At 41.1% G+C, this 15,478-nt stretch overlaps 1 protein-coding gene across 1 annotated transcript in view; it reads left to right on the top strand.

Annotated features, from left to right (window-relative positions):
• The window catches only part of CSMD2 (CUB and Sushi multiple domains 2), a 324,356-nt gene that overhangs the window by 36,020 nt on the left and 272,858 nt on the right, over positions 1 to 15,478 (top strand). The window contains 1 exon segment of the mRNA XM_050909729.1: positions 8,681 to 8,897. Within this exon segment, the coding sequence (XP_050765686.1) occupies positions 8,681 to 8,897 (217 nt within the window).

Here is a 15,478-nt window from a genome sequence, read left to right as displayed (position 1 = left end):
AGGCATTACTTTCCAGCAGCTGAAGTCTCTGGCCTCTCAGCATGTCAGGGGACTGCAGTGCAGCTGTAAGACAGGACATATGTGCGGTGTCATGTTCTTGTGATTTCAAGTTTTGTCCTGCAACGAACGGCTTTTGATGTTACCTGAAATTGGATGTTTCCTTTTTTCTCTACAGCATGTCAGAACTCCTTTGACCTTGCTGTTGGAAGTATGTGCCCTTTCCAAGATTCAATCATGAAATATAAAACCAAAGTATAATAAAGCAGAAAAGACTTTCTTCAAAGGAGAAGGTTAGCTTCGCATAGAGGAGGGAATGTACCAAAGGGGGGTGGCAGTTGGCATCCCAGCCATATGGATGAGGCAGTGTTCAGCTCGGGCTCGGGCTTAGCTGCAGCACTCTGTCCAGTTTTTGACTTTACACTTCAGGACAGATACGGAACAGCTGGGGAGAGTCCAGAACCTCACTGGGAGTTCAGAAACATCATTGAACAAGTAAGCATTGAACAGGTTGGGTTAATTTATTCTGTAATAGTGCCTTCCAACATTTTTGGATCTGTTGACCTCAACATTTCCGGTGTTAGGTGCCTTTATTTCTATGTAGGTGCTTGTTGCATTTCTCGAGAATTGAAAAAATAGACATGAGGCTATTTTCCTTTCTTGCCTTTCATAGATGCCTGCAGGCATTATGAGCTGCAATTTGAAAATCGCCTGCCTCAGGAGGAGATGACTAGGGAGAATAAACTGTTCTTTGAGTCCAGTGTAGGTAGGAGAAAATGCCATGGTCTAAAGTAACAACAAGATGAATTTGGGCCAGACTAAGGAAATGGAGAGCTAAAATACTTTTGTCCAGGTTTTTCCCTAATCTGAAATATGTGTCATTTCTAAGATACGTTGGAAAAGTTACGTCATCACAGAGCAGCGTGGCAATGCGTGAGGATGGTGCAGTGACAGTTGGAAGTTCCAGACTTCCCTTTCCTCTTCTGTGGAAGTATTTGTAGCTTCCAGCTGTAAGGTGGTTTGGTTGGAGCTTTTGCTGGGAAACTCCAAGGGCAGCAATGTGACTAGAAATCCCAAACATGTATAGGAAACTTGCATAATTTTCCAAGACAAGTTTTTTGCTTGGGAGGGAACATGTGGGAAAAACTAAATACATTATTACACCATCTTCACTCCACCATCATCTTTTCTGTTCCTCTCTTCTTTCTACTTGGGAAGCCCTTAAAATTGAATTGTTAGGCTAATGTTGGAACAATGCCTAAATGTAACAGATCTCTGCAATAACAGTGTAAAAGCCTGGGCAGCACTAAAAGGGACAGAAAGTGATGACAGTGGGAGTGAAAGACTGTTGGAATGTAAGGGAAGTAATGTGTCTCTCCATAGAACTGGAGGTGACTAAGTTGGTTTCAGGAATGATATGTTTGATTTGCAGTATCACAGTATTGTGCCATCCTGCTGAAAACTCACATACTGCTTTTGATTTGAGGAGGATGTTATAATTCTTTCTGGACTTGGCAGTAGTGGCATGAGCTGGATTCAGATAAAATGCATGTTCTTTGCCCTTGCATTCTTCAGTTTATCACTCCATGTGTTCAGAGAGAAAAAGGTACTGGCTATCTGAGATGTAAATCATCCCCTTGACGATGTTCTTGGATCCACTGGCTTTTGATTAGAAGTTATAGTTAATGGAATGTCTCTGCATTATTTATTACCCAGAAGGCTTTGATATAAGACTGTAGGTTAAGTTAAAACTATGAAAAGGTGAATACTTAGGGAAACAAGGCTTAGATTTATGAAGTGTGAAGGTACTTTCCCTGTTTGTTCATTTAGATTGTGTGAGCAAGAGTCAAAGCTAGGCTATGGGTAAAGTATTCACTGTTTGTGATTGTAATGATTTAGAAGACTCCTATGTAAGGAAGCATAATTAGTTGCTGATAAATGATTCAAAACAGAAAACATTGGGAAAAGGAACATTTGTTCCTATTTCCTATTTCTCATATTTCCTATTCCTATGGCAGATCAAACAATGTTTAAAAAAAGTGGAGTTCTTAAAGATGAACTGTTCAATACAGGGGGTGCATTTTTAGCATGTTCTTTTTGGGAAGAAGGTTGTGAAAAGACCGCTGTGAACATTTCACAACGCACTCCTGATGCCCCCTGTTCTGAGGCCTCTTCAGAACAGGGTTTGTGCCTTTGTGGAAAGGGGAGTGTTCAGTAGGGACCTGAGGTGTTGATCCCGTGCTGTGGCATATACCCGCTTGTGTGAGAAGGCGAGTGAGTCTTGTGGTTTCACATGTGTCACCCTACAAAGAAAGCTGGGGCACTTCTGCACCGAGTTTGGCTGTTTTAACTGTGTCTCCATCCTTGAGCTCTACCCTACTCATCACAGCCTCCAAATGCGCTCTCACGGGATGCTAAAAACCTAGTCAGCATTTGAGTGCTGTTTCTGAGTTGGGATCTAGTGTCTTGGTTTGAAGAACTGTGGTGGGTTGACTCTGGCTGGATGCCAGGTGCCTGCCAAAGCTGCTCTATCACTCCCCCTCAACTGGACAGGGGAGAGAAAATATAACAAAAGGCTTGTGGGTCGAGATAAGGACAATTTAATAAAGCAGAAGTCGCACAAAAAAGCAAAGAAAAACAAAGGATTTTATTCTCTGCAGCCCATCAGCAGGTGATGTCCAGCCCCTTCCCAGGAAGCAGGGCTTCAGTATGTGTAGTAGTTGTTCTGGAGGGCAAACATAAATAACGAATGCCTCCCCCTTCCTCCTCCTTCTCCTAGCTTTTATTGCTGAGCAGATGTCATATGGTATGGAATACCCCTTTGGTCAGTTTGGGTCAGCTGTCCTGGCTCTGTCCCCTCCCCAGATCTTGCCCACCCCCAGCCTGCTGGTGAGGGGGGGAATGTTGGGGAGACAGCCTTGATGCTGTGCGAGCACTGCTCAGCAGTAGCCAAAACACTGGGGTGTTACCAGCACCCTTCTAGCCACCAATACAGAGCACAGCGCTATGAGGGCTGTGATGGGGAGAATTAACTCCATCTCAGCCAGACCCAATACAAGAACTTTATGCAATGAAGGTGAATGATTCTGGACAGTAATGTAAATAGAAAAAATTGAGAAGTTGCTGATGTATGAGCAGGATTTGGCCCTGGTATTTTAGGCCAGGATGGAATGTGTGTGTGTCTGCAGGATATGGATTTCAGTTTTCTTGGGGAAATTGTTTTTTATGTTCATCTGTTTCATTGAATAGGCTAGAACAACACAAAATAGAAACATTTGTGCCTAAGTAACAATAACTAAAGAAAATGACAATACCAAAAACTACTGCATTAAGGAGAAGACAGCCATATATCACCAACAGATGATACTGCTGAGAGCAAGGCAGTGTATATGATTTGATATTTGTTCCTTTTGAATTGTGCAGTGACCATGCATCAGTGTGTGCTAAATTACATTTCTGCTGAGAAACAAAGTGCATCAACTTATATTTTAGGAAGCACTTCAGAAATAAATTCTGTTTCCTTCTCTCTAAAGTATTGCTTCCTTTGATATTAATATGGTGTAAATCAAGATAAGTTAAAATACTTCCTTGATTTACACCACCATGGATCTGGCCTAGTAAGTTTAAGGAATTGAAAGTAGGTGGAAAATGATGTTTTGTACCCGTTTCCTTTGCACTTGTAATGTCAGGCAACACCTTTGTTTGTTATTTAGCTTCTGACAACATGGTGAAGATTTGTAGTGACAGAATGTGAATGTACAAGTTTATCTGAGTCTGTAGAGCTGCTGAAATTCTATGTCAAGTGATGAAACCCAGTCCCAGCCAGAGGCTTGAAGGGTACAGCAGCCGAGGCAGCTCACTCCTGTATGTAGGTGTTGCTTATATGAAGGAAATAAATTCTGTTGCTATGAATGTGCTTGAATGATTGAGTCTCCTCTCTTGTAAATGTAACCTGGTTTGTTTTGATCAATGTGCAGTGACGATCTTGACTGCAAGTCATGAGACATCAAAGACATGAGAACCAGTTACTGTTACCCACACTGTAGTCACTGGGGGGATGAACTGGTTCTGCTCCGGAACTCAGCTAGCCATGTTGCATTAGACAGAGGCCACTCTAAAGCTGGAGTGACTGACATGAGAATGGTCCCATGCTCATGTGTCTAAACTTCAGATATACAGTGTAAATAAACCTCCAAGTAGCTTCTGTCTCCAGTCGTGTAGCTTGTACTGTCAAAAGAAGTCTTGGTTTTTGAGTACAGGGATGTTCTTCCTACCCAGCTCGTGGCAAGAGGTTGATCGATACCCAGAATGAAGCTTGAGGGGGTTACGACTTCCCTGCTTAAGCAAGAGGCAGCCAGAAGTGTATTCAGCTGATATTTATTTTTTGGTTAAGTGTCCAGTCATGTTAAGTTTTGTGGCATGTGGATTAACTGTGTGTTGTAAAATGCTGCAGGCAGCCCATGTTTCTGGTAGAAATGCAGTTCTGTGAGCATATTGCAAAGTAAATATTTCATCATTTTCCTTGTGTATATGAGCCAGAAGTGAGGCTGTTTAGTCTGTTTACATTGTTCAAGCAGTGTATATTTCACAAAACAAGTATTGTAAATGGAGACTGGTAAAGCTGACTTTTAAGCTCTATCAGAGGAAATGGTTGTGCCTCTGATAAAGATGTTTTTCTGCAAAGCCCCAAGTCATCCACAAATGTGGGTTTCCTTGGGTTGTGTTTTTTCCTCCACCTTATTGTGATCCCTTTGGAGAAAGGCTCTGTCCACTGAACAGTGCCAAGTATGATAATGCCTTCGTCCTTGTCTTGGAAACTTTAAGTGCTACTGCAATAAGTTACACTGATGCATTCATTAAAAAGATATACTCTCATAATAAACCACTTTCCAGAATTGAAAATAGCAGGTTGCGTTGGCAGAGTGCAAGTTAGAATTAGCTCCATTCTCAGACTGGTCATCTCGGTCACAAAATAGAACATGTGCCCACAAACACGTATCCACTGACGAGTTTCACGTTGGTGTTATACCTTCAGAAAGTGAGAGTCCATGAATAATAGTATTAGAAGCTGGAGTATCTACATAAATATTTACACTGCCACACTGAGCCTTCTGGTGGATGACATCTGATCTGTTGGCTTTCTGTGTTTACCTTTCTCGTTCACTGTGGTGGCTTTCGAACAGAGTGGCAAATTGAGAGGGGGGAAATGCAACCATTCTGGAAGGGTTGTAACTAATTCCTCTGGTACCAGGGCTGATGGTTGATCTACAGAGGGTGTAAATAAGGCAGTCCCCGGGTACAGCTTGTCCTGGCATCGCTACTGTTTCTTGTGGTCACCTGGCATAGCCCTGTCAGAGCTGAGGTAAAGGGCAGGGCAGGTGATTGACTGATCCAGGAGGGGAGCTGCTGCATTCCCATCACTTGAGTAAGGTGTGTGGAGGTGCCTCGTGTCAAACTTCTGGGTTGGAGAGAAGGCTCCAGAAATTTTGCAAGAATGTTGTCCTCTGTCAAATATGAATTCACCTGGAACTTTATAGCAGAGACACTGGCATTGTCCTTTCATACCTTTCTACTTATTCATGCTCCTGGGCCAAAGGGATAAAGAGAATTGTTTGGCAAGTCTTCAGAGGAGAAACGGAGTATTTCCTTGTTGTGTACTTTAGATTTTAGATAAGATTTTCTCAGTCAAGCCTGAGCTAAACTAACTCAAACCTCAAAGCAAATTACAGAGTATGCATAGATTCTCTTGGGCTTCCTGGATCTCTTTCCCATGCCTGCTGACTTTTTCCAGCAGTGTCCAATATAAATGAAGTTCCCTGCTATTACAGTTGATGAAGAATATATTGCTTTCCAGTTTGTCAGCTTTTGGAAAACTAATTTTTGTTTGCAATGAGCAATTTTCTTTTAGCTCTATCCGAAGCACGTCTTGGTCAAAATCATGAACACTCAAATATTTCAGTAGATTGATTCGATATGTCATAAAACTGTCCCCTATTTTTCTATTACTTATTTGGTTTTCTTCAGCGAGGCTTAAGATTATGTACGTTTTTCTGGCCTTTGTTTGTTCTTTGTTTTAATCACTAATTATGCAAGGATGACATGAATTTATATTGATCTTAAAGCTTGTTGCCTTTCGTATGACCTTGGAAGTGTTTGGAACACAGTGTCTCTGACCTGGAATTTATTTTCTGAGCTTCATGCAGCATCAGTAGCTTTTATACCATCAGGAAATGGAAAGATACAGCTGCTTTAATTTCCCAGTTTCCTTAAATTGTTCTGATGACATTTACTTATGATTAAAATAAAAAATGTGCAGTAGAGACAGATTCAATATCCCCCTGTTGCCTATTGAGTGCCAGTCTGGTTGAAGAAAAGAGGGTGTGATTGAATTTTAGAGAACTGAAGCTTATGGATCTTTGGCAGTCTCCAAGTTATTAAACCAAACTGGGCCTAATTTTACCACTCTGTGATAACGGTAATATTCCCAGTCCTGTGCAGCTTTCTGGCACCAAGCTAATACATCCTTTCAGTGAACTCTACTAATAAATGGAACTGAAGTGGAGGAGGGAGGTAGATTTCACTCTTGTATGTATTATGTATTGACAAAATGTATGGAGAGAGGCAGATGCCAGGTGCTATAGAAATGCAAAGTACTTTAGTCTGCCCTTGTTAAGGAGTTGTGTGCCTAGCTCAGTTTTAGTCCCTGGTGGATTATGGAGCTGTCCTAACTCTCACTGATATAATAAACATGATTTAAAAAAAAAAAATTCCCTGAGTAGTAAATATGATTGACCATTTTCGATTCATAAGGGTGTGAACTTCGTCTTGCAGAGAGAAGTTCCACTAAGCATTTTTGCACCAAAGTAGGTCAATCTAATTATAATTGGCTTTAATGAGCACTACTCTGCAGTTCTTTACCTGTAGCTGGTTGGCACTCAGAAGTGCAAATGCCATTGCTGCCTTTGAAAAAAGCAATGAGAAATCAAAGTAGTAATTTCTAATCTAATTCATTCCAACTTGAAAGCCTTGGTTATCTGCATAAGCGGGGTAAACAATCCAGCATCAGTAAGACAAGCCAGAGCAAATGCAGGCAGCAGTGATCAGCAGCTCTGATGCTGGCCATAGGATAAAGGTGAAGTTCTGCTTTTGGTCTCACAACAGTTGCCTTGCAAACTGTCTGGAATTTACCTTTGGTGTGAAGGGGTTATTCCATTAAAGCCAGTAAGAGTTATACTAGTTTGTTTGGAGTGAATTTTTCTTTGTGCCTCAAAAGACATTTGGGTAAAGTAGCAGTGAAGAGAGGAAAACAGTAAGGAGAATTTGTCATTTAGGCTGTTCCCAAAACATATTTATGTACCTGTTTCCCTAGAGAGAAGAAAATCTCATATATCCAGAAATTGTACATCATGGCAGTTGATCTTTATCTTTGGGATGGAGTGTTCACAGGTACTGCTTTGGGGAAGGAAAATGGATTTGAGGGAGGTGTTAAATATTTAGCTCTGGTGGGTACAGGACTGGGTTCTCAGAAGACGTAGCTCTACAGCAGCTCCTTAGGAACACTGATTGGAAGACATTTACTATTTCTTTCAGAACTGGGTGAGAGAAAACAGAGCAGCCTGAGAAGGCTGGGTCTAGCCAATAATTTCTGTTCTAATACCCCCATCAGGTCTAATAGGGGTATGTAATGTTACTGGTGATGGCTCTGGGCCACAGTCTGTATTGCTTTGCCAGTTTGGGGTATGCAGACCAGAGACCAAGTGGGAACATGCCTTTTCCTTATGGCAGTCTGCATGGAAAGGCCCTGTATAAAAACCATCGGCTCTCCTCCCTGCTAGGAGGTAGTTTCATGCTAGTGAGCAATGTTTACCTGAAAGAACGTGGATGGGGGAAAAAGAACTGCTGTTCTAGGAAGCTGCAAATATTTGGGTTTTTTTTTTGTTTTTTATTCCAAATAACTCTTCAAGAATGGTTGGTTTGTTAAAGCCTTTGAACTGTGTCCTGCTCTTTCTGGAGTCAGGACAACTTTAATTTCTGATCTTTTGCCATTCAGTTTTCATGCAGTCTTGTCCAGACAGACTAGTCATTTGGTGACTCAGTTCCTCATTACGTATTATGTCCATTACAGTTTTTGGCCTTTCAAGGTGAGGGGTGGTCTGTCTGTCTCTGTCTGCACAGTTGAGCCCTGATCTTCTGTCTCTTATTCAAGTGTAACTAAGGGTAAAAGAGATGGTCAGCTTTGGCATTCTCATTCTACTGTTTTGTGGCCTCTGAACCCCTCATGCTTGAGGCACCCGGCATGGCCACGCGCTTTTGAAACGTGTTAAATCCCTAAATGCACAGTGTATGATGAAGAGTATGTAGGACTTTGTCGTGGGCTGTGAAAGGATGTCGGAGTACGCATCTGTTTCCCAGTTGCAGTCAGCAGCTGCTGTAATCCAGCTGTTATGAGCCCATTCTGTTTACAGCTAGAGGGAGCAGTGCCCAAGAGATGGGTATCTGGGGTCCGAGTTTCCTGCAGGGAGGACAAAGATGCATCTTTAGACTTTACCTTTATCTGTTCCCTGGGACCATGAACTGAGAAGAAATTCAGTGGAAGGAATCCTGTATAATCTGTTTTGATAGTGAAGATATTAAATGTATACCTACACCATTTGACTTGTACTTTTGTCTTTTCTCTTGCCAGCCCAGAACTGCAGTCACATTTTGCAGGGCCCAAATGGGACAATACAGAGTCCAGGCTTTCCATATGGATATCCAAATTATGCAAACTGCACGTGGACAATCACTGCCGAGGAGCAGAACAGGATACAGCTTGTTTTCCAGTCCTTTGCATTAGAGGAAGATTTTGATGTATTATCTATCTACGATGGACTGCCTCAGCAGGGGAATCTGAGAACAAGGTACATTGTTCATAACAGTGATGTTTATAAAGATGTTTCCATTTCTGCCACTGGGATTAAATCTAGGTTGGAGGTTTATGCTGCAATAAACTGGGAGTGCTTCTTCATGAGCAGTTCTTATAGTTGTTTTGATTCTTATCTCTGATAAGGTTTGAAATGTTTCTCTGAATGCCTGACAGTAATGATTTATCAAGAGTCGTTCTAGACATCCAGAGAAGTTAATTAGAAAATGGAGCAAGAGGAAAGCAGAGCTAATGTGCAGAGGAGCTTCCCTCAATCCAAAAGAGATTCTCTGAGTGGGCGGATGGATAATGGGTTTCAGTTTATAGCTCTGTCAAATGCTTTGTGGGTGCATTTGGGTAATTCCCTAACTTGCAGTCTGTTCACCAGCTGGACAGGGCTCATATGCTCTCATATCTGACTAAACTGTTGGATCTTTAGGAGTAAGAAGTTTATCGAGTAATATAGTTTAGTATGAAGACTCTCTGTGGATTCTGATCTCTGAGACTTTCAGGAACTATCCTGGTACTAATAAAAAGTTAAATGAGAGGCTGATTTTGAAAAAAATAACGTATTGCTGTTGTAGCAAATGTTATATGACATGTCAGACTTCTGCGTTTGAAGGAGTCGTGATCTCAGACCTCCAGATCTGAGGCATAGATGAAATCAGCTTGGTGAGTTATGACGTGACTGCTGTTGTCTGATGTGGTGTCTGATTGCAGCTGAAGTCTGACAGTAATATATTCAAAAAGCAATAGGAACAGTGGCAGCATCCAGTGTCAGGATCCCTAGTAAGAATGCTGTAGTCATGGACAGTCCTCGAAATTAATTTTACTTCAAACCACTTTAGTTTAGGACAGACCCTTTGACCTCAGTGTCTTGTCTAACCCAACTGGAAAACCTGAGTTGAAGAAACACTGGTGAAAATCAGCTCTTTATGTAGATGATTTCAGTTATGCAAATGAATTGTATCTTCATCTTGCAACTGTGCTTGAGAATCATCTTAATTATGGGACCTCATCATTTAATCAGAAGGTAGCATAGTGCTTTGCCTTGGGTATTATGTAAAGGATGCCTACATCAAGTATAAAATTCTGCTCAGGAAACTTTGTATGGTGGGTAGTCAATGCTGCTCTTGCCCTCAGAAGCCCCCTGGCAAATGGCTCTGCTCATCAGCAGTGCCGGATGTTTCCTTTGGCCCTCTAGATGTTGGTGGGAGGTTCTGCTGATGAAGCAAAACCTGTGAATGAAATTAATTCAGAATTAGGGTCATGGTGGAGTAAATTAGTAAGACACTGTAGACGAGTTGCATCCAGGTACTGCTCTGAGCTATTCTTAAGCATGATATGATTATAGATTGAAGTAACAGAAAGGGTATCTTCCTACAGTTGATCAGTACAACAGAACTCAGAGATACAACTTGAATACTGTCCTGATAATTTGTAGCCCTGCATTGGGGGAAGGTGAGGAAACAAATATGTTCCTCCCTCTGCATCACTGGTGAACTTCATGTGAAACTTGGATAGGTAAGTGTAGGTTGTGGGATGAAACCAGGAGCACAAAGCAATGTGAGAACGTCTCATCTCTAATGAGGAGATGAGGTGTTTGGGAAATGCTGTGTATTTAGTATAACGGAGGAAAGTGAAATAAAGGGGGGGGGGGAAGGTATTGAGCCTTTCTAGAGGTCTGAAAGCACTTACAGAGGACTTACAAAAGTAAATTATATGGACTCTTGCATGATGGATGCTTGTGTTCTTCCCCTGGATGTTTCTAGATTAGTAACTTCAAAACGTGGAACTTGCTCCTCTGTGCTGTTTGGTGTCTCACTTCTTTGTTCAGCTAATATTTTTTTTGGTACATCAATCTCGCCTCATTAAACTCTGTAGCTGTTGCCCAACATTGGTTTTTTCTTTTTCTTTCTGCCTTTTTTGTTTTTTTCCTGTGGCTATCAATTTTGTTTTTTCTCAGACTGCTTTCCAAATGTACTCAATTCATCATCAAAGTGCAGCACTCGAAGATGGATGACCATGCGTCATTCATCAAAGCTCATGCAACCAAGAGGCAGGCCAAAATAAGCTGTAAGCAAGCGTAAAAAAAAAAAGGGGAAAAAAGCACACTTCTGTAGAGAAGGTGACTGTCTTGTTCAGTGTGTTCAAGGCTGATCAACAAAATGGTTAACAGAGGGGAACTGAATCTCTTTGCTTCTCCTGATCTTGAGCTTATATTGTTGGGCATCACTGTATTTCAGTAAGTCATGCCTGCTTGACTGGGAGAAGAGAATGATCTTGGTGTTGATGACACTTTCTCGTGCTGAGGGATGGAGAATGGTTAGTTGTCTCAATACCCTGCTGTTCCATTTAAGCCATATATTCTGAAGAGCTTCCTTGGCCTGATGTGTCACAGTGTCATGTCTATGTGCATTTCTGAGGAGGGGTTAATAATTGTGTTCTTCATGTGCTGGCAAACACCCTGTTGTCTTGCAATTTAATGTGGTGTGAAAGTTCCCTAATAGAATAAGAGCAGACTTAATCCAATGAGACATTTGCTAATAAACTGCTTTACTGTATATTAGGGAATTTGCGTTGTGCGTTTGTGATGAGTATGTGAATATTAAATGTGTTTCAGTGTCTTAATTTAGACATCCAGGGCTGCTGTTATCTTTCAGTGCTGTGACTTTGCTTTGTTTGCTAAAATCAGAGCTTGTTTCTGAGTCCTTGCTCCTTCAGCTTCTCTCAAATAATTTGTTTTTGCCCAACACCATACGCTGGCTTTCAGCAGGGAGCACTGTAACAGAATCTTCTGGTAAACCTGAGAAGAGTGATGGCTACAGATTTCTCTCCCTTAACTTGAGTAGAGCTGTGTGTCTTCACGAGTTCAGATGAGATTTGTAACTTCCCTTTGGTGCCTGTATGTGGCTTTCCCTTCTCTTAAGCAGTGTTTGTGCTCGTTGCACCAGACCAAACTCTCCCAAATGCTCATCCTTCAAGTTCCTAACTATTCTGAACTGCCAGTGGGATCAGAGGGATGCATGTGGAGACCTGATCTGAAAGCTGCAGTTACTCAAGAATACCATTTTTGCAAATTCCCATTGTGCTTTGCTGATTGTGTCATTGTTAAGAGGATGCTCCAATCAGGTTAGTTTCCTGATTGGTTTCCCACTGTGCTGGGCTTAGAAGCTCAGCAGAGACCTGACTAAAATTTGAATATTTGGAGTTATTTATGGATCTAAGATTGCTATGGGATTTGGGAGACTCTCTGCACCTTTTTGTGTCAGACTGTTGTTACATGACATAACCAGACAGCAGTTAACAAGAAAGCCACATGATATCTTCAAGCTTTTTCATCTGCTGCTGATAATTTGCAGGACGCTTTTAATGTGAGAATCTTAAATTAGTTGCTAATTTCCTTATTTGAAGTTTCAGACTTGCGCTCAGATCCAGGGAAAATATATTTACAATACATCTGGTAATTCAGTCATTTCAGATACCTAATTCTGTTTTCCTGAAGGGAGCCATTGAATTTACACTCAAAATAGGACTGGTCAATTTAGAAAATATGATTTTTTTTTTTTTTTCCTTTCAAAGGTGTTTAAAACTACTTTGGAAAGCCCAAGGGACAGAATAGGCAATCTTTTTTACCAGGAGGGGCTGCTCACTTGCATACGTGCTGAACGACGCTAGGGTAACTTTTATGATTTTAGAACCCACGGGCTTTCCTTCCCGCATGATGTGGGTAGGTAATTACATTGTCTTCTGGTCTACCTTTCTTGTTCAAAGGAAATGTTTCAATGATACTGAATTTATTCGGCTAAGAAAATGTTTGTTTGAGCCAGTGTATCAAGAAAAATAAGTCTTTTATTATAGCCAGAACCTCAGTAGTGCAGTTTGCATTTCCACAGAAGTTACTAGGAAATGTATATGTACACAGCTGTGAGGAACCGTCCCATTCTGATGTCTATGGAATGTGTAGGGTTACAGAAAATGTTTGTAAATCATTACTGCAGTAGCTTCATACTTAAAGCAAAGAAATCTATACTACCTTTAGCTCGCTGGTGCTGTAACTTATCTTCTAGCTCACGTCTCAACATTATGCACAGTGTCTTCTGTTAAAGTTGCTGTTGCTTATTAGAGGTACTCATCCTTCTTCCCTGACAAATGACTGAAGAATTAAGAGGAGGATTGCCATCAATATGCTGTGTATGCAGTTAAAAACCATGTGATCTCTTTGGCCATATTTGACTGAAAGATTAAGTATTTTGTTTGAACTTAAAATTATGTGATACTAGTGATAAGAGTTGAATTATCTGCTGGAGTGACCTGTTCACAGATACAACAGGAATACCTGTATCTTGCCTGTTTCTCCTTGATAACCTTTTAATTACTCTTTGAAAAATTGGACTGGGTGACTTGTACTTAATTACCAATCAAGAGGACAAAGCTTTTGATCTTAAACAATGGAAGGGAGGAGGAGACAAAGGGAACAGCAAAGGAGGGAATTCCCCCCATGCACCATATGCTCTCGCTTGCAGAGATGCAAACCTGGGTTAAAGTAACATTCTGGGGTTCTGGCTTCACAGGTACTGGATTTGCTGGGGTTCAATACTGTTAAAGAAATTCCTGGAGAAATAGCACTTTCTATCTTGGTAACACACGAACTTACATTAGGATATTTTGTGTTGTCACCTTTGGTCCTGTGACATATTCCTTTGTAGCTCCCTCAGGTCTCCAAGGTGACTACAGTTCTTTTTACGAAGGTTAAAGATAAATAAAATGGAGGGCCAGCTAAATCCTTCTGTCATCTTTAGTGAACTTCAGAATCCTACCTCCCTTTTCCCCTTAGCAGAGTCTTTTGTCACTTCACATTAACTCCATGGGAGAAAAAAAAAACACAACAAAAAAACCACTTTAAATTTGTGTTCTCTGCTTTGTAGAATAAAATATGCTGGTTTTTTTCCTGAGAAGATAGTTGTTTGAGCTGCTCCAGCAGCATTAGGGCCTTTCACCAATGGCCCTGTCGTTTTGTTCTGAGCAAGTGCTGAATATTTAAACTTTGTCTGTGAAATAAGTGATGGAACTAGATCTGAAAGTCCAGGAAAGCTAATGGAGTTAATGCAACTGCATCTAGGGCTGTTCAATTTTGAGAAGCTGTATTCGATTTTTCCATATTTATTAGAAGAGTGTGCATCAGGATGAGTGATAAAAGCTGATGATTAAATCGGTGTGGGAGCTTTTTCCCTGCCACCATGCTTGAATACAGCAGGCTTAGGAGGAGGCCTGACTCTGATCTTTCAGCAGCCTGTTAAGCAGATGGAGAGGTAAGGTGATGGAGTAGCTTTGGTCCTGGTTTAAGGATTAAAGGATCTGCTCTCTCATGACACTGTCCTGTATGAACACAACTTATCTGGGTCAAGGCCTGCCATTGTGTTGTGGCCTGTACCATATCTGGTAAAACAGGATCTTGTTGAAAATTGGAAACTTTTATTCATGGCCAATGAATAAAATACTAATTGGGGAAGTAGTTTCCTGGTTGGTTGTTATTCTACATTTAGTCTGTTGGACTACAGAATTTCTTCCAGCTCTCCCCTGCTGTGTTTAGTACAGAGTTGTCTATTGTTGGGCCTTAAGGTGTTGCTGTTACTCAAATAGTATTTTGTTTTCAAAATTGTTTTTGTTTTCCCTCTAAACTGCTGATTAACCATGTTTACAGGTAAAATCTGCTAGCAAACCTTGACGACTCTTGCTTCATATTAAGGTATGCTAAGTGTATTAAGTGTAGAAAGATTTTCTGTAATTGGACAACATCTAATAGATTTTAATTAAGACACTGCACTGGAACAGTCTGCTTTTGATAGATCTGTGAGCACTGAATGCCATTAGTAATTGAGGTAGGTTTTAAATGGGTGAATTTAGCACGTGGAAACTCTGAAGGAGGATCACTGTGTCCTTAGTCTTCCATGCCCAAGCTGATGCAACTCATGAAAGCCTGCTGTTCCTTTGATGCTGAGCTGTGAGGGAAGGAAGGGGAAATGCCCACGAAGTGCCCTGCTGTAGGACATCGCTGATGTGTTTGCTGGCCAGTGAAGTCCAATGTGCAGTGCACTGAGACAGCAGACAGGAGTTTTATTGGACTCTACTGTTAACTTCTTGTAGCATAATGTATTACACTTTCCTCCTCAGCTTTTCCTCTTGCAGTTTGTCTGCGTTGTCTGACAACACAGGGCTTTGCTTTTGATAATGCGAAGTAATTGCTGAAGCCTAGGATTATATATTGTTCTCTAGATCCCTCTAGCTGATGTTTGGTTTTGCTTCAGGTGGACTTTTAATGCAGTAACTGCAAGCCTTTTAGACAACAGAAGTAGAGCATTGTGAAGTCTGAATGTGATCTGATGTATGATCACTGTAGACCCTGCAGTGCCCACATCTACAGTGTTCCAGGTAAATTGCATCTGCATGGTGAGATCTCTAATAGCTTTCATGGGGTTGCTCCTTTTCCTTATCAAAGGTGGCTCATGATAAAGACAGTAACTGCTGGTGCTCTAATAACTGTTTTGTACAGAGAAAGTTTATCATCTTTTTATGCAT

This window comes from Gymnogyps californianus, chromosome 22, assembly GCF_018139145.2.
Source record: "Gymnogyps californianus isolate 813 chromosome 22, ASM1813914v2, whole genome shotgun sequence".
Taxonomy (NCBI): Eukaryota; Metazoa; Chordata; class Aves; order Accipitriformes; family Cathartidae; genus Gymnogyps; species Gymnogyps californianus.
This window is presented reverse-complemented; position numbering and strand designations above follow the sequence as displayed.